This window comes from Schistosoma mansoni, chromosome W, assembly GCF_000237925.1.
Source record: "Schistosoma mansoni strain Puerto Rico chromosome W, complete genome".
Taxonomy (NCBI): domain Eukaryota; kingdom Metazoa; phylum Platyhelminthes; class Trematoda; order Strigeidida; family Schistosomatidae; genus Schistosoma; species Schistosoma mansoni.
The window spans coordinates 672,996-692,752 of NC_031502.1; the positions used below are offsets into that span (position 1 = coordinate 672,996).

Here is a 19,757-nt window from a genome sequence, read left to right on the forward strand (position 1 = left end):
GGGACTCCTCAGCAGTGCGTATCTGAGTTGCATAGATATACTAATTTAATCAAGTGGTTTAAACTAAGCAAAATGAGTTCGTTTTCAAGAATGAAAAAGAATTTGATTGGTGTACTAGATTCGCATAAGACGGCTTAAAGAACTTCTCCTTTTTTCCTTCATAAATGAACTAATGGTAGGTTTATAAAATTGTTCATAACTTACGACCAACTTCCAGGTGAATTTCATGTGTTTGTTCATTTCTTTGAAAAAGTAGCCAACTAAGAATAAAGAAAGAAAAGGTCTCTGAAAACGGATAATTATAAAATTTTGTTTCTTTGAACAAGGATATTACATAACTAAATTGCAAATAGATAAGTAGACAAGTAAGGTAAAGGTATATAGGTTATATACATATCATATTGTTTAGTTTTGTCATAGAAACGAAACAAAATCTTAGGTCTCCAGATTTGTTCTTAGTCGTAAGTAAAACCTGTCTATAGTCACCGCTTAGTGTACCACTTAGTGGCACATTGTTTGTGAAAACTTGACTATACTCGGCTATAAGCTTATTTATGATTAATTAAAACTTACGTATCTGATGGGATCTCATAAATCACCTCTTTCTTTGTATCCCATATTAAAATTTTAGTACATAATAAACCAGTACGTTCCTCTTTCGATTGTTCTTCAATATCAACTGGACCTAGAAAGCAGCTGGTCACCTCACCAAGATAAGCTGACTCAATCAATGTATCAAGTACCTATTGGTGAGAAAGAAGTAATACAAAGAGTAAAATGCATGTGTTACCTATCAATTAAATGTTTAAAGAAATGTCTATCATCTAGCTATGGAAATGAAAATAATTATCTAAAGTAGTCTCAGATGCTTTTATTACTAAGTCAGCACTGGGTACTTAACATCAACATATTATATTAATGCACAAAATGTCGCTTCTAATAACCCTAGATCAAATCTACCCAGAAACTTGGACACAAGAGAAAAGGGGTGAAGTGTTAAAAAGACGCTTTGTTGTAAGTTTGAGGTATGCTCAGAAAATTGTGCGTATTTATACTAAATAACGTGAGTTAGATCGTCTAGAAAGTTCTGGCAATATAATAAATATGGCGGTAAGAGTGCAGTTATCCAATCAAATACATGGCACGTGGTGTGTCATTCTTCTAGATGTTTCGAAGAAACCTCTATTCGACTGTGACTGGATGAAATGTTTTTAAGAGTTTTTGGGACCCTAATTGATTTTCCGCGGAATATTTTGGAACTACTCAATAAAATAATCAACATATAATGACGAGACTCATTCAACATATGATATCGTAAGCTTTTAACCAACCTAATAAAGTGAATGCAGTTTGGACAAATTTTGCAATGTTGCAATGTTATAACTCATCTTAATACATGTATTATATCACTGGTTTCCATTATTTAACAGTAAACGTGGTCAATGTAGAAAATTAGTTTCATTTGTTATATCCGGATGGGAATAAATGAATGGTAACCGTTAGGAATTACTTATGGACTAATATTATACACATATTCTTATTGTACAACTAATAAGTGACTATATTATATGTATATTCATATTCCTTTCATTATAAACTTTTATTTGACCTATTGGTTACTGTTATATGGTTTACTATGCTTAAGTTATTCTCAGTAGATTAGTCACAGTCCTCACAATCACAGCCAATTTTTGGTTTGATCTTGTACAAATGTTATTTCCTATTTTATAGTGTGCTGTGATCTGGGTTGTTTATATATAAACCAAGTATTTTAGAAATATATGATTCGTATCGTAGAGGCTGAGATTGGTGTTCTGGACTTGACAGGCCGGGCTAAGTGGGGAATAGGTCCAATCGAGACTCTAGGCTCTTCATACTGGTGTATACGTCATATTAGTTTGATCGTACAGCTAAAGACTTAACACTGGTTATTAACATCAGTGTTGAAAGTGAATTCAATAAGATGTAAAAAAAGGATACTTTATTTACAACGATATACATAATCGTGAATTTCTATAGACAATAGAGAGAATTGAAGGGCAACTTAACAGTATAAGTATTGTTGAACTCCTGAAAATTGTTTACAATTTATAACATTTGATTATTTATGTTATATCCTAGCGAAGACATAAGTATAGGTAACTTCCGGGACTTATTAAGGGACTATTATTCTATATATATTCTTATTGTATAACTATTCAGTGATTAGATTTAATCTATATATATTCATCTTATTATAAGCTTCATTTTGACCTATGGATTATTATTATACGATTTACTGTTCTTAAATTATACTCAGTTTATTGATTATTGTATCCCACGCCCACAGCCACATTCGGCTTGATCTTGTACAAATATTATTTTCTATTTTATGGTGTTCTGAGGTCTGTCTGTCTGGTATATAAACTGAGTATCTTTGACATAAATGATTCGCATAGCAGAAGCTGTAATTGGTGTTCTGGACCCAATTGGAAGGGCTAGACGGACAAAGGACCAATAATGACGCTAGACTGCTCATACTAGTTGAACGTCATTGATTTGGCACAGTGTTAATTCACGTGATAAAAAGCAGGACATAAGACCACAACAAATTGGCATAGGGCTTATTCTTTTATAAAGTCATAACAATTTACTTTAACAATTTAGAGAGCTATAGATTTTCTGCTAGCAAAAATCTATTCATATTTTATAAGATCTTCATTATTTGTTACTAGGTAGAGTCAAGAGATCTTAATCATTACGATTTAGATCTAAATAAATTGGTTCCAGAAGAAAATTTAGTCAGTCAGTCAGTCAGTCACAACGTAGAACTCCGTACGTACATACACCAGTTCGAGTTACCACACCACATTACCACAGAGATGTAGTTGTCGATTTAAACCTCATAGTGGTAGAAGTAGTAAGAGTATAAGCATTATGTGAAAGATTAGGGTTTGAAGATGTTATTGAAGGAATATAATCCAGTGAAATAAATTTGGAAAGAGAAAAAAGATAGAGACATGAGGAATTCAGATTAGAATTTGATAGAACACAAAGAGTGGATGCACCTTCGCCATTGCAAACCATTTGAAGCCATGTCATTCAAGGTCTCTAACCCTTGATTGCTATCATCTCGCGAATACCAACCAGGTAGTCTACACTTACCTACCAGCATGGCCCAGTCCACTTGTCAGTGACTTCATGGATTTGTGCCACCTTTTGGTCTGGCCGCTCCTAGCTTTCTTTCAACCTACTCCTGCACCATAAAACATTGTACGTCGGGGCAGTTGGTGGTTGGGCATACGTAACACGTGTACCAGCCATCTCAACTGATGAAGTTTCACTACTTCATCAGTCGATATGCCATCCTTACCTAGTAACCGTTTCCTAACATCTTCATTACTTACTCGGTGGTCCCAGGATATACGAGCAATGCTTCGAAGACACCTATGATCGAATACTAGTAGCCTACGAATATCCTCTACTCTTATCGGCCATGTTTCACTGCCATAAAGTAGGATGAAACGAAGAAGAAAGAAGAAAATTTAACTTGATTGATAAGGTCAATAACAGTAAATTAGTACCTTCAGCTTATACTTTACATTACATAAAATTTAATTGTGAAAATCTAGTCTTTCTAAGACTGAAAATGTCGCTTAACTTATTTTTAAGTTGAAATCATAGTTGAATTAATAAATCAAATAAAGCTAATTCACTATTTAAGACCTGGAAGCATTGACTAAGGAGTCCCATACTAAGATGAAACAACCATCCAATACTTCCATAATGATCTAGATCAATTCAACTCATGAATTCAACGATTAAAAACTCAAAAAAAGAAGAAAGGAAATCATTTTAAACAAATATTTTTTTAGTAATTTTATATAGTTGAAACCATGAGTCAATTGAAGCTAGTCTACCATCGAAAACCTGGAAGCACTAGACGGCCATTTGATGCCGGCTCAGTGGTCTAGAGGTTAAGCACTCGTACACAAGATCGATAGGTCCTGGGTTCGAATCTTGCTGAGGACTCCCACTATAGGACGAAACGGCCGTTCAGTGCTTCCAGGTTTTCCATGGTGGTCTAGCTTCAATTAATTCATGATCTCGACTATATAAAAAATATATTTTTTAAATGCTTGTAAACTATTCACTAAAAAACTTACCAGTATATTTCTTTTCTCATTTATAATAAATTGTTTATCATTAGTAATATGACCTAATAATCTACGACCACTATCACCATATTGTCCAATTAAACAAATATATGGTTCTAATGATAGATTTAATTGATCATTTGTTTTAATGATATTATAATTAAACTCTAATTGGATACGATAATTTAAAAGGCATAAATTGAATTCTTCTCTTTCTCCTTCTTGTTCTTGTCCTTCTTCTCCTTCTTGTCCTTCTTGTTCTCCTTCTGATTGTTTCTTCTTCATTATTTGTTCTCGAGATAAACAATAAAAATTGTTATATAATCCAAATGGTCGACCAATAAAATTGAATATTAACTGTTTGGTTGTTTTGATATTTTCTAATATCAACTTAATATATTGTATGTATATATAGTATGTAAGATGGGTAAAGGATAAACAAACAATGTTTTAATAATGTTTATTAATATGAAATTATTATTAGTATTGTAAGCAAAGATGGATAGTGGTTAGCAGTGGAATCCAGTTTGACGCGCGTTTCGTCCTATTTGGGACTCGTCAGCTGGATGTACCTACATTTCAGAGTTGACATTCACTCTGGGAAAATACGTACAGTATACACATATGCCAATTAGAGACTGATCAGTTGCAGTCCTAACACATTGATGGGAAGATTCAAACAAACAATACTAAATGAATTTATTATTAGTATTATTATTATTATTTGAAGGGGTTTTGTGGATATTGTAGTAATTTTAATAGTTGAGATCATGAATCAATTGAAGGTAGACCACCATGAAAAACGTGGAAGCACTGGATGCCCTATTGTGGGACTCCTCAGCAATGGGCATCCATGGTTCCGCCTCGCGAGATTAAAACCCAGGACCTATCAGTTTCATGGGTGAGCGCTTAACCACTTGACCACTGATCCGGCGTCTAATGGTGTTAATAGGATGAAACGGCCGTCCAATGCTTCCAAGTTTTCCATGGTGGTCCAGCTTCAATTGATTCACGATCTGAACTATCATTATTATTATTATTAATAGCTTTATTCAATATTATATTTTGATACAATATAAAATTCTCAGAACGAGTTATTTCAACAAGTTTATTTTACAAGAAACAAAAAAGGTAAAGAAAAAGGTCTGAATCTGTTCAACTTTTCAAATTAGAGACACGTTCAAGAATACAGGTTATTGATTAGGTTAACTCTAATTAACTGTTCGTCACAGAGTATATTTACTAGGTAAGGTATCATAGAACTTTTGTACCTTTGCTTGTGTGTATAGGTTTTAATGTATTGACGTCTCGTTCTAGCAGAAGATATACAAGGAGAAAGAAGTTTGCAGTACTTCAAATACCTATCCACATACATATTAATAATGACTTCAAAAGATTCACCACACACCTCGCAAATTGCCTTCAGCACTCTCCACAATACAGCAAAGTTTTTTCTCAAAAGCCCGGAAAAGAATAATGGAGAATAGTAAAAAATAATAGGTAATATACAGGAGTTGACAAATTGTAAGAGAAAATGTCGTGTAATCTCAAAGGCACGCAGCCTCGTTATGTAGTAAGTCAGACGGAAAACTTTCTTTGATAACAGCAAAACATGAGAAGACCAAAAGAGATCAGAGGAAAAGGTAACACTAAGATAATTGACCTTCGACACTGTGTTTATCAAAGAGTCTCTAATGGAACAAGCATTATGAGATCGCAACATGGTGTTTAGGTGCAGTTCATGTCTTAGGCTAAAGTTAACAGCTTGACATTTAGATGGATTAAGTATGAGACCATTAACAACATGACATAAAATACACAATTAGTTTAAGGACGAAAACGGGGAGAATATAATGTATGAATGACCTTTGAGCGACCCCACAGCGATCTTCAGAATGTCCACTTACTTACTATAACTAAATGAGGGTTATAGAGCAATGTGATGAATTACAACTATGATATACAGTTGATGGTTAAGGATAGGAATTAGATTTATGGTTTTCATCACGAACTGACATCAGCTATAAAGCCAAAACGCTATTTATCCAAATGGATGTAATCTATGACTTATTATCTTATATCTGATTGATTTGTCCATCAATTATAGTCTTGCCAAGAAAACTTTTATTTCCATTCTATTGAGAGATATTCAGATGTTTTACAAATTAGACAATAATCCAAACGGAACTGAACATGTCATATACAATCTATGTCTAACAGATTGTTTATAACTTTCAGATATCAAATAGCATGTAAGATCATACAATTTTGTGATTTTACGATGAGATCGATTAGTATGATCTAGTCAACTAATATGGAATAGAAAGTTTAGTAATGATTTCATCGATAGTTTCCATTCTTTCCAAGGATTCGTCGAAGTTCGAATGCTTTGTAGTATACCTTTCTTACTACCTCCTGAATTTGTATATGTTTAAATCTATTCTGCTCTTTGATTAGCTTACTTAACAAACAAACAGTCACATTTTGGTCAGCAATAATTTAGCGATATTTCTATGTATTTTATCCCCATGCTTGTATGAATATGTAGGATTGATCACATGTTATAGCCCACGCATATACTTATCTTATTTGTTTAAAACGATTGATGACCCATTCGTATGTCTTTATATATATATAGGCTTGTTGAATTCTGTTAATTAATTTACATTCATATTTGTACTCACTATCTTGTTTTCTCGTCAGCTAGTTTATTCGTCAACTCACATCTCGCATCTTATGCTTGTTGATCGTTTGATCTGTACTATGTTAACATAAACTGTTACAACAACTTCGTATTGTCTAATGGAAATTATAGACCTTGGGGAATTGTGGCAATAGCTCTGAACGGTTCGTAATTTCAATGGTTTTTCTTATTATCTCTTTAACTATAATTCAGTGAATCGGTGACTTAAGCACTAGGTTGATCAAATTTTAGACAAGATGTTATTTCTTATTTCAAACTTTTACAAAATAATCACCACTTTAAGCCTAGTGTTTGTCAGTATTGAGTTGTGGAGATTGCTGAGTTTAGATTGATATCATTAATGAATCAATGTTAGAGCACCATTGAGAACTTGGAAGTGCTGGGTGGCCGTTTCATCCCAATATGAGACTCCTCAGCAGTGTGCATATGCGATCCCTCACGCGGGACTAGAATCTAGGACCTTCGGTCTCGCGCTCGAACGCCTAGCCTGTAGACCACTGATACAGTGTTCAACGGTGCTAATGTCTAAGTTCAACCAATCCACGATACTGAGCGACCGTCCCATACTATGACGAAAAGGCCGTTCAGTGCTTCCAGGTTTTCACTGGTAGTTTAGCATTCCTCCATTCATGATATCAATCGAAACCTAGTGTTTGTATTCCTCTACCGAGTCACATTAATCAGAGAATGGCTATAAATATAAGTAAAATTGTAGTGTTATTTTCATCATTATTACTCACTTTGTCAACTTCCCATTCACTATCATGATCTGGATTTATTTGATTCACTTCTAGACGTATCTTGTAAATTGGACCGATATTTCCGAGTAAAATCTATCAAAATAAATACATGATATTATATTGTAATTTTTTTGATTTACTAAGTTATGAAACAAGTAATTGGTAGAATTGTAGATGGTTTCTTTCTAAAATGAGACTTTAATTGATCCCAGTGATATGCTTGAGCTAATTCGATCTCTAGGTAAACGAACGAAGGTCAATGGCACAGTGACACGATAGGCTAATCTAATCCGTTGTCCCAGGCCCCGCTAACTAGAGGAAGAAGTCCAAGACGAAGTAGGGGAATATATATTCCGTAAGCAGCCGAGTGCAAGCAAATCATAAGGGGAAAAACTCAAACGTATATATACAGCAATAAAATGTCCCTGGGTAGCATTACAAAATAGCACACTCAAAGATACAAAAGGCCAATAGCATTTAAGATATTTTACAAGTGGGAAATACGACTTGAAGAGCGCCTTTGGTGCGAAAACAAAGAAATTCAAATTTTCAAAATAAAATTACAAAATTAAGTCATTTACCAAGTAAGTTCAGGGGATTTGACATCCCCAACACCCAGCTTTCAAATTAGTTAAAGAATTAATTTTAATCCACACTTACCATGTGTACGATCTATAACCTGAATATTACTTCGAATGTATAAGTTTTCTGTACTTCTAGTATACTACGAATCAAATTTGTGATTATATCAGGGTTCATTCATGACATTATCTGTTTATGTTAAGCGATGTATATATGCCTGGTTGAACTTCAACCGCTGTCTGCTCTTATGAAGATACTAAGGTGGTCAAGATAAAGAATAGCCTTTGTTTGAAGGAGAGATTATAATTTTATCTTATGAAATACGTTATTTTGATACAACATTTATAATAGTAGTTTTATTAGTCATTTAGTAATCTCCATGATTATCTTAAGTTTATCACTATGAAATAACACTCGTATTTCTCCTTTACACTAATGAGACACTAAATTGTCTAAGACGAACAGTGAACAGTTTATTTGAGTATCTGATTCATTCACTCATTAGTAGATTCCTAGCTATCACTATTCTAGTAGGCATCAATATCAACTCAAATCCAGAACACATGATTCACTTGAAGAGTACATGTATCAGCCAATAATCGACAATCAACGAATAAGTAAGTACAATGATAGGGTAGTATATGTGGCACATCAATAACTTGTCAGATTATCATATACCAATTTGTCTAGAAAAAACAACCAACACATACACTACGCATTCGTCTACAAAGTGATACCCCCTAAAGTTGTATCTAGTAAGGATGCGAAGAAAGCCTCGAAGGTTAAGCTGACGAAGGTTGATAAGAAGAAGAAGAGGAGGAGGAAAAAGAGTTATACTATTTACATCTATAAAGTTCTTCGTCAAGTTCATCCTGACACTTGTATCTCATCGAAGGCAATGTCGATCATGAACTCACTTGCGAACGATATCTTTGAGCGAATTGCTGTGTAAGCCATCCGACTATCTCACTACAACAAGAAGTTGACAATTTCAAGCCGAGAAGTGCAGACAGCAGCTCGAATAAATCGTTAATTCATATTAGCTTGGTTAATTATTTCTTCCAGCAATTCTATTTCCTGATACTTTTTATACTGAAAGTTAGTTTCTAATTCTTTGAAGATTTAGTTTTGTTCAATCATCGCAGTCAAATAAATCAATAATCACAAACATTTAATTTTTATTTGACCAATTGTTCCTTGTATAAAACAAATTTTACTTATGTGTTCTATTACAAGTCATTTATTTTTTTGATAAACATATATGTATGTTATAAGCAAGAATGGATAGTGGCTAGCAGTGGAATCCAGGACGCGTTTCATCCTATTTGGGACTCGTCAGCTGGATGTACCAGCATCTCAGAGTTGATGTTCACTACGGAGCTCGAACCCAGTACCGTTCGCTTCAACGCCATCGCGTTATCTACTCAGCTACTGAGTTCTGATAACCACTTGCTTGTGCAATGGGGTGACGTTTAAATTCACTTGGTATTATTTGTTTGAATCTTCCCATTGCTGTTTAGGACTGAAATTGGTCAGTCTCTTATTGATATATGTACATCCTGTGGAGATTGCCTCGATATTGCCCTAATTCTCAAGTATCATAAGTAAACATGGATAGTGGCTAGCATTTGAAGTGAACGGTACTGGATTCAAATCACGGAGTAAACATCAACTCTACAATGCAAGTACATTTAGCTGACGAGTCCCAAATATGATGAAACGCGTGTCCTAGATTCCACTACTAGCCACTATCCATCTTTGTTTATTATTTCTTATTTCCGTCTAATTTTTTTAATTATAAGATTTCCAGTTTAGTACATTTTGTTCTGGTCACAGAATCATTTTTCCTAGTTTAGAAATCAATTCACATACAACACTGGTAAGGAAAATCATTGAATCATTAATACTTGTCTTTTTCATGACCACCTAGTTCATTATAGCTAATTAATATGAAATTTTTAATGTATACTTGTTTAATATTTTTATTCATCGGTGTTATATCCCGTGGAGATTTATGAATGGTAACTTTGAGAACTATTTACAGACCAATATGATATGTATATTTCCTATTGTATATTAGCTATGTAACTTAACTATTCATATTCGTGTCCCTCTTATTACAAGCTTTATTTTGACCCATAGACTATTATCATACGATTTACCATTCCTGAGTTATTCCCAGTCCATTAATTACTGCCTCCCACATTCACAGTCACATTTGGTCAAATATTGTACAAATGTTATTTTCTATTTTATGGTACGATGTGGTCAGTTTGTTTGGTATATAAACCCAGTATGTTTGTGAATAATGATTGATATTGCAGAGGCTGTTATTGGTGTTCTGGACTTCACTGGTTGGGCTAGGCAGAAAGCAGAACTGATAAGCATTCAAGAATGCTTATACGGCTTTTGTGTATCATTGGGCGATCAATAAATCGATTGCTCTCTGATAGGCGGTCTTATCACTCATATATTAAACAGGACACTTACACACTCACTCGATATAACAATTGATCAAAATTGTTATTTTCAATTTATATTAACCGCCCTTTCGTATTGATTAATTAAAACAATAACATTACTTAACAATTAATCAATTTTCATAGTTGAAATCATGAGTCATTTGAAGCTAGACCACCATCGAAAACCTGGAAGCACTGGACGGCCGTTTCGTCCTGTTATGGGACTCCTCAATAGTGCGCATCCACGAACCCACACTCGCGAGATTCGAACCCATGACCTACCAGTCTCGCGCCAGAGCACTTAACCGATAGACCACTGAGCCGGCATCCAACGGTGTTAATGTCTAACTTCAAATTAATCAATTATTCATTTGGGTAAATTTATTTATTAGGTAAATAAAAACTTGATATAATAAGGTTTGTACCAAGTGCCAAATACAAAATGAAAGGATATTTGCCAACAATTAGGGTAGTTAAAAAGTAGATTTTTATGAATAATAATTAATAGTTTCATTATTATTAACTTGGTTTCTAAGGTATAGATAGATGTTAAACTGACAAATATCTTTGGGATCTCTTATCTGAACCTAATCTTTCATTATCATGAAATAAATACCAGTGTAGTGTGGTCTACTTATATCCATATAAGTAGTATATGGTGATGGTCAGACATAGAATGTATTTTGGCAGAAGATCGATAAGGAAAGAACTGAAATGAAGCGCAATTGGTAGAAAAATGCATGAACAATGGAATAAGAGAAGACGAGTGACTGATATTTATAGAAGGAACAGTTAAGATTGAGATAATTGATTGTTATTATGCAAATTAACTGTTTGCTGTATGGTTATCATAATTTAGTGAGATAGTCTGTAATTTGTGTCTAAATACATTCGATTGTCCTCAATTAGTGTTCTGTTCGCTACACCAGGTTTCACTCTTTCATTAGATCTGTCATCTTCAAAGGCTGCTTATCGTAGACATTGTTCGACTGTGATATGTATATCTTGTTCAAGTTATTACATTAACATTGAAAATAACCTTTAGAATAGAAATTTACGAGACATTCGTTAAACCAATTAACTGGAATGAGTATTTTGTTACACTCAATATTTGAACAGACAATTTGTCAGTCATCTACATTCAACCGAATATTTGGTCAAAAATATAACAAAACAACCAATCAGATTGAGAGGTTTTGTGGAGATTTTAGTAATTTTATGGTTGAGTTCATCAGTCAATTAAAGCTAGACAACCATGGAAAACTTGGAAACACTGGACGGTCGTTTCGTGGATTGGTTGAAGTTAGACATGAACACCATTAGACGCCGTATTATTGGCCCCCAAATGCCCTGGTACGGCTGAGAGTAGGCGGAGTCCGCTCTCCCTCTCCAAATACTCTCACATGGCCACGCGTATATAGCCTCTGACAGGGAAGTCCTACTCACTGCCTACCTCCTCGTGATATTACTGTTGTTTACGAAATTGAGAGGGCGAAAAGCGAATATCCGGCGCTTTAACCGGGTTGGTGGACACGGAAAGTTCACCTAGGGGAGTTGGAAAACCGTGATTTAAAACCAATGGTGCACATGGTCTCCATTATCTCGAGGGAACAAATGGCGTATGAATCAACCGTTGGTCACCGGCTACCATGGGAGAGCATCTGCTCATGATGCTCCACTGCCTTGTGGATCAGGCCTTCAACTCAAAGGCTCCGAGTGTGGCCCCCTAAGTAAACCACCTGCTTCGGTTTGGGCACCTGGGCAGTATCACAGCCCTCACACAAATCGAATGAGATTTGTGCGGCGCATATGTATCTGGTGCATTTTTGTACCAATATTTATGTGTCTAAATAAATAAAGTATCATTGGTCTAGAGGTTAGGCGTTCGCTCGTTAGATCGATAGGTCCTGGGTTCGTATCTTGCGGGCGGGATAGTGGATGCACACTGCTGAGGAGTCCTACACTAGGACGAAACAGCCATCCGATGCTTTCAAGTTTCCTATGACGGTCTAGCTTTAATTGACTCATGAACTAAACTATAAGAAACAACTAATCGTTTAAAAATAGACTCTTAGACTATAAGTTTACTGAAAACTCATAATTAGCAATGAATCATTACCGTTGTCAAAATGATAGATTTAACAAATTCATGACATAAATCATTTCTTACTTACCATGAAATTATCAATCCTATTTGCTTGAAATAATCCTTTGTCATCATTTGATCTACCAATTAATATTGGACCTGAATTACCATCTATGCCGTAGACAAATAAGATGATTTCACAGTTTTGTGCGGATTTCTCTGTATAAATAGATAATTTCCAACTGGATTCTAGGAATTAGAAAAAAAAACAAACTTTTTCATTAAAGCTCAGTGAAATAAATCATGGATACGCACTGCTGAGGAGTCCCACAATAGGACGAAACGGGCGTCCAGTGCTTCCAGGTTTTCCATGGTGATCTAGCTTCAATTGATTCATGATTTCAACTATGAAAATAAACACTATGTTGATAAAAAGCAAAAGTTGAATAAAACAGGTGCGTTGTAGCTAACAGTGGAACCCAGAATACACATTCCATTCTATTTAGAACTTTTCAGTTGGATATACTAGGATCCTAATATTAAGTTTCACCAAGGGACTCAAGTCCAGTACCTCTTGCTTTATACAACCAACATATTATTGAATAAGAATCCGAAATGGCTACTAACTTGTACAACGAGATTATTCGGATCTTTTTTTAAAACAATGTTACTATAAGAAGTGAATAGAAATTATCATACTAAAAGTTGTTTTACAAATAAAAAGTGATTATTCAAAAAATGAATTTGTTGTACATGAAATACGGTAAGACTATAATGTATGAACGACGTTCGAGCGACGCCACAGAGATCTTCAGGATGTCCACTTACTAACTTTAACTAAATTAGGGTTATAAAGCAATGTGAGGAATTACAATTATGATTTATATTTGATGGTTAAGAATAGGAATTAGATTTATGGTTTTCATCACGGACTGACATGAGCAATAAGGCCAAAACACTATTTATCCAAATGGATGAATGAATTTTGCGCCAAAATCCATGACCTATTATCTTATACTTGATTAGTTCGTCCATAAATTATAGTCTCGCCTGAAACACCCTTTCGCATTAAAAAAGGAAATAAGACTCAAGTAAACATCAAGACAATCCTACTGTACGGAGCTGAAATTTGGAGAACTACTACATCCATCGTCAAGAAGGTACAAGTATTTATAAACAGTTGTCTACGCAAAATACTCAGCATTTACTGGCCGGATACCATCAGCAACAGCCTTTTATGGGAAAGGATAAACCAACTTCCAGCTGAAGAGGAAATTAGGAAAATATGATAGAAGTGGATAGTACATATATTACGGAAATCACCAAACTGCATCACGAGGCAAACCGTAACTTGGAATCCGGAAGGGAAGCAGAAAAGAGGAAGGCCAAAGAACACATTAAGCTGGGAAATAGAAACAGATATGAAAAGGATGAATAACAACTGGAAGGATTGCCCAGGACATGGTTGGATGGAGAATGCTGGTGGTAGGCCTATACTTCTCCATGAGGGGAAACAGGCGTAAGTAAGTAAGTGAACTTAAGCAAACTGAATAAGCTTTTATATCATAACTTGTTAGTCAGAAATCCAGTAATTTGATCTCTAAATCATAGCTAAAAATATTAATCGAACAAATAAGAAACCGTATAGTTCATTTAAAGAGTTCAGTGCTGCGAAACAAATGCTAGGTTCCTATGAATTTTCTTAAATTTATACTGTCATCGTGTTTCAGCTTAACAGTTAATGAAAATTCTTATTGTATGACTGATTTGGTGGGTTACATGTATTCTAAGATAAAGAAATTTACTCTCATTATGATTAATTACTTTAACGTGGTGAATCTGTTAGCACATCATTGTCTGCTAGTTGGATTATACTGGCTGGAACACTTATTATTTAAGGATTCGTCATAACAGGAATCTCACTTGAAAAACAGTAAAACTGAAAGCAAAACGTTTTGGATTTGCGAGAGATATTATTCTACACTACCATTACTATGGTGTCTATTCTAGTTATATGTAGGGTTACCGAGTAACTTTATGTGAATTAACAAATAAGTAAATTCCTGAATAATAGTTATACACTTATTAGATTTGTTGCGGAGACCCAGAATGTTCCTCAGAAAAAGCTAATATCGGCCATGAAAACGCTGGGCAACATTTTACCAAATCAGTATTGAATAGAAGTTTCTCAGGAACATCTAGAATGCGAGAAGTCACGTGTCACACTTCTGATTGCATGATTACCTATCCTGCTACTATGTTTAGTAGGGCTCCAGAACTTTCTAGAAGCCCTAGGCTGTAAATTCCCTGATTTTCTGTACATAAACTTATATTGGAGTAAAGCGTTCTTTACAGATTTCGCGTCTTTTTTCTCATGTTTAGGTTTTCATGTAGAATTAGACTAGGATTACTAAAAGAGCTTAGGAAACTGACTCAAGCGTCTAGTCATAAGATTTATGAAGATTAGTTTATAGTCAGCGCGTATAAAGAGAGTAGATCATAAACCAGAGTTAATCAAAGTTAACTTATTGTGTTATGGCTTAACTTTGAGTACAATTAATAGTGCCTTTTTACTATCGAAAGGAGTGGTCGAACGAGGTAACATAATATCCGGTCTAATATCTGACTAGTTGCTTGGTAATTCAGCTTCATATGGTAAATATCGAAGTTGTTATATCCTAACAAATCCGCCTGTAGCTCCTCCGGGGGCTACTGCTGGTCCAAAGCCCGGGTAAAGGAGGAGGGTTGGGCATGGGGTTAGCGATCCCATCCTGTAGAAAACCAGCTCGCTAAAAAAACGCTAACCAGAAAAATTATATCCTAACGAAGAATAATTGAATGGTAACTTCTAGGAATTATTGTATAACTATTAAGCAACTGGACTATATAAATTTTATTTTTCTTATTATAAGCTTGATTTCAACCTGTCGACTATTATTATACGATTTACTATTCTTAAGTTATAGCCAATTAATCATTACAGTCCGTCACAATTACAGCCACTTTACGGCTTGATCTTGTATGACTGTTGTTTTTTAATTTATGGTATGATGAAGTTCAACTTACTTGTAAATAAACCAAGTATGTCTGAAATGTAGGATTTATACATTAGAAGCTGAGATCGTGTTCTGGACTTAAACGGCTAGGGTTAGGCAAGCAGAATCAATAAGGACTCAGAGTTGACTTAAGGCTTCTCGTATTGGTGAATACGTCATTGGTTTTGGCAAAGTGCCAAGGTCATATAAATTAGTGTTCTAATTGGCGAATCAATCACATGATAATTACCAGGGCATAAGAAGATAACAGAAATCAGATGGTTAGTTTACTCACTATAAATAGTTTATAAGTTATCTGTTTTGTATTGAGTAAAGTGACAAGAACTTAACTATCCACTGACTCTCTTTTCAAATGTAACAACTAACCTTCTGGAAGTGAACTCTAGAAATGCTTAACACTCTTTTTTTTGCTTTGTAACTTAAATTATATTAAAATGGGAAGAGAAAAGAGTAATGAACTTTCTAATCTTACCTTTCATAGTCTGATTTTCATTTGAGTTATCTAAACTTTGTATCTTATTCAAATCATTTCCATTAGAGTTTGTATCATCAACCAATACACTTTGAGTTGTGTCCATATCGGTTTGATTATGAGATTGTATTGATTCTAACATCTGTTGTTGTTGTTGTTGTCTTGTGGATGTAATCTTAGATTCTTTCTGTAGATTCTTCTTATTCTCTTCATCTTCTCCATTATCATTATCTAATAGTGAATTTGAAATGATTGGTTGAGGATTTAGGTTCACTGTTCTATTTGTTAAACATGAACTATTCAATTTAGTTTGTGGACTAGAGAAACCATCTATTAAAAAAATCAATAACAGAATATATTAAGATAGATTACTTTATTCAGTTATTATAATCATCATTTGGATAGCTATTTATACTGATTGTGATACGTCTTGTTGATTGTACGCTATATTTGGATCCTAAGCTAGTCTTGTAACCCCTAAGCTAGAACTACACAGCGACTTGAACACGAGAGAAAAGGCACAAAATATGAGGGAAGCACTTTACTCCAAAGGTTTATTCATGTACAGAAAATATAGGGTTTTTATAGTATTTTAGAAGTCCTTGGGTATTACTGAAAATTCTAGAATACTACTAAACATAGTAGCAGTGTAGTAATCAGTCAATCAGAACCTCTACATGTGACTTTTCATTTTTACGATATTTCTAGCGAAACTTCTAATCAAACGCTGATTGGATAAAATGCTTCTTAATGTTTCCTGATCTTGTCATGTCTATTGCCAGTAATTTGCAGGATCATCCCAACAGATTGATTACATAGTCAAAGCTAATATCATATCTCAATGCAACAGAACATATGTTGTTAATCAAATGGGTCAGTCGTAATACTTCTGTGATATTACGTGAATTACTTCTTTAAGGCCATAGATATACCCTACTGTTAAATTCATTGTAACATAAACTTAATCTCAGAACTCCATATCATTAGCTTCTATTCACCTAAAATGATCATTTCTGAATGAGTGAAATCAAGAAAGTTTTTCAAAAAAAACCTCCTTTGGCATTAGGATTTCTTTTGAGTTCAAGAGATGTATAACGTCATCTTTTGTCACAGAATAGGAGTTACTTACATTTTTGAATAAGTTTCATGATTAACATAAAATCGTTAGGAGATAAGACAATAACTAATAAATGAACATCATATGGAATTCCTGTGATGGATTAAACTGCTAAACCGTTCATGGAGGACAACTCACCGACTTATTCGAGGTAAAGACCGGTGTCAGGCAAGGTTACTTACTCTCACCCTTTCTCTTTCTTCTGATGGTCGACTGGATCATGAAGATGTCAGCATCTGGAGGGAAGCACGGGATACAATGGACAGCTAGGATGCAGCTGGACGATTTAGACTTCGCAGATCATCTGGCTCTTCTATCATACACGCAACAACAAATGCAGGAGAAGACGACCAATGTAGCAGAGGCCTCAGCAGCAGTAGGTCTCAATATAAACAAAGGGTAAAGCAAGAATCTCCGATACAATACAGAATGCACCAATGGAATTACACTTGACGGAGAAGCTTTGGAGGATATGAAAATTTTTACATATCTGGGCATCATCATCGATGAACACGTTGGCTCTGATGCAGATGTGAATGTGCGGATTGGCAAAGCAAGAGCAGCATATTTACAACTGAAGAACATCTGGAACTCAAAACAATTGTCAACCAACACCAAGATCAGAATTTTCAATACGAATGTCAAGACAGTACTATTGTGTAGGGAGTAAACATGGAGAACTACGAAAGTCATCACTTAGAAGACACAGGTGTTTATTAACAGTTGTCTACGCAAGATACTTCGGGTCCGTTGGACAGACACTATCAGCAACAACCTACTGCAGTAGAGAACGAACTAGATTCCAGCGGAGGAAGAAATCAAGAAGAAGCGCTGGAAGTGGATAGGATACATATTGAGGAACTCACCCAACTGCGTCACAAGACAAGCATTATCATAGAATTCTGAGGGCCAAAGGGAAAAAGGGAGACCAAAGAACACATTACACCGAGAAATGGAGACAGGTATGAGAAGAATGAACAAAAATTAGATAGAACTAGAAAGGAAGGCCGATGACAGAGTGGGTTGGAGAATGCTGTTCGGCGGCCTATGCTCCATTGAGGGTAACAGGCGTAAGTATGTAAGTACGTAAGTAACTAAGTAAGTAGGTAAGTAAGTAATAAAATGAACATTTTTGCGATCTAAATACAATGTAATTCATGTGTAGACACTGATAACCATATTTATGCACAAAAATGTCAAGAACTAAATGCTAATAGTTCTTGAACTGATTTATATCCTAATACTCAAGTGGGTAAAATGATGATATTTGAAGCGAACAACACTAGATTCATGTCTGGAAATGAACATCAACTATGAAATGCTGGTTTATCCAGCTGGTGATTTCTAAATAGGACGAATCATGCGTTCTACATTCTAATGCTAGCTACTGTCCGTTTCTGCTTAAAACATTATTGTCACTGTTTGAATAGAAATATCGCTTCAAACTCCATCATGTTATCCACTCAGCTATTGAGTCCTGATAGCTATTTGCTTTTGCAATGAGGTGAAGTTTAAATTAACTTAGTATTATTTGCTTGAATCTTCCCATCGATGTTTAGTGCTGCAACTGGTCAGTCTCTGATTGGCATATATGCGTATTGTGTGTATTGCCTCGATATTATCTTAATTGACGAGCATTATAAGCAAAGATGGATAGTGGCTAGAACGAAACGCGCATCCTGGATTCCACCGCTAGCCACTATCCTTCTCTGAGAAAAAGATGATTTGGATACGAGGTTTGTAATTAAAAAAAATATTTAACCTCCAAATTGTTTGTTTTACTAAGATATATACTTTTAAATAATACATTGACGTACATTTAATAACTTCCGGATAAAAACGTGAATTTTCTTCCATTGTATATTTGTCATATAAAGTAATTGTTCCATCTTCATTCATTCCAATAATTTTTTGAATATTCACAAGTGGTGATAATTGAAGAAAACCTTTACAACGAACACGATTAATTTGAAAGTAACAATCAATTCCACCACCACCCTGTAAATTGATTTAAAAAAACAACAACCATAGGCATTGATATTCATTACGTATTGTTTGTTCGAATCTTCCCATTGATGTTTAGAACTGTAATTGATCAGTCTCTTATTGGTATATTTCCACCCTGTTAGGGATTACCTCAGTATTGCCTTAATTTACAAGCATTATATGGAGAGATGGATAGTAGCTAGCTGTGGAATCCAGTTTGATGCACGTTTTGTTCTATTTGGGACTCGTCAGCTGGATATACCTGCATCCCAGAGTTGATGTTTACTCCGTGACTCGAACCCAATACCGTTTGTCTCATAAATCAGTTTAGTGAGGAAATCATTTGAAATTTTATGTTATCTTTAGACAAATTTACCTCAGCTAGAGTAGTCGCCAAGATTATCACTCTTCAATGA

The 19,757-nt window shown here is 34.8% G+C and overlaps 1 protein-coding gene across 1 annotated transcript in view; it reads right to left on the bottom strand.

Annotated features, from left to right (window-relative positions):
• Nucleotides 1–19,757, bottom strand: part of Smp_133840 (hypothetical protein) — a gene marked incomplete at both ends in the record, with an annotated part of 58,833 nt that overhangs the window by 9,548 nt on the left and 29,528 nt on the right. The window contains 7 exons of the mRNA XM_018799869.1: nucleotides 710–743; nucleotides 4,146–4,301; nucleotides 7,581–7,673; nucleotides 9,080–9,178; nucleotides 12,799–12,959; nucleotides 16,239–16,568; nucleotides 19,173–19,353. Of these exons, the coding sequence (XP_018653739.1) occupies nucleotides 710–743; nucleotides 4,146–4,301; nucleotides 7,581–7,673; nucleotides 9,080–9,178; nucleotides 12,799–12,959; nucleotides 16,239–16,568; nucleotides 19,173–19,353 (1,054 nt within the window). The remainder of the gene's footprint in view (nucleotides 1–709; nucleotides 744–4,145; nucleotides 4,302–7,580; nucleotides 7,674–9,079; nucleotides 9,179–12,798; nucleotides 12,960–16,238; nucleotides 16,569–19,172; nucleotides 19,354–19,757) is intronic.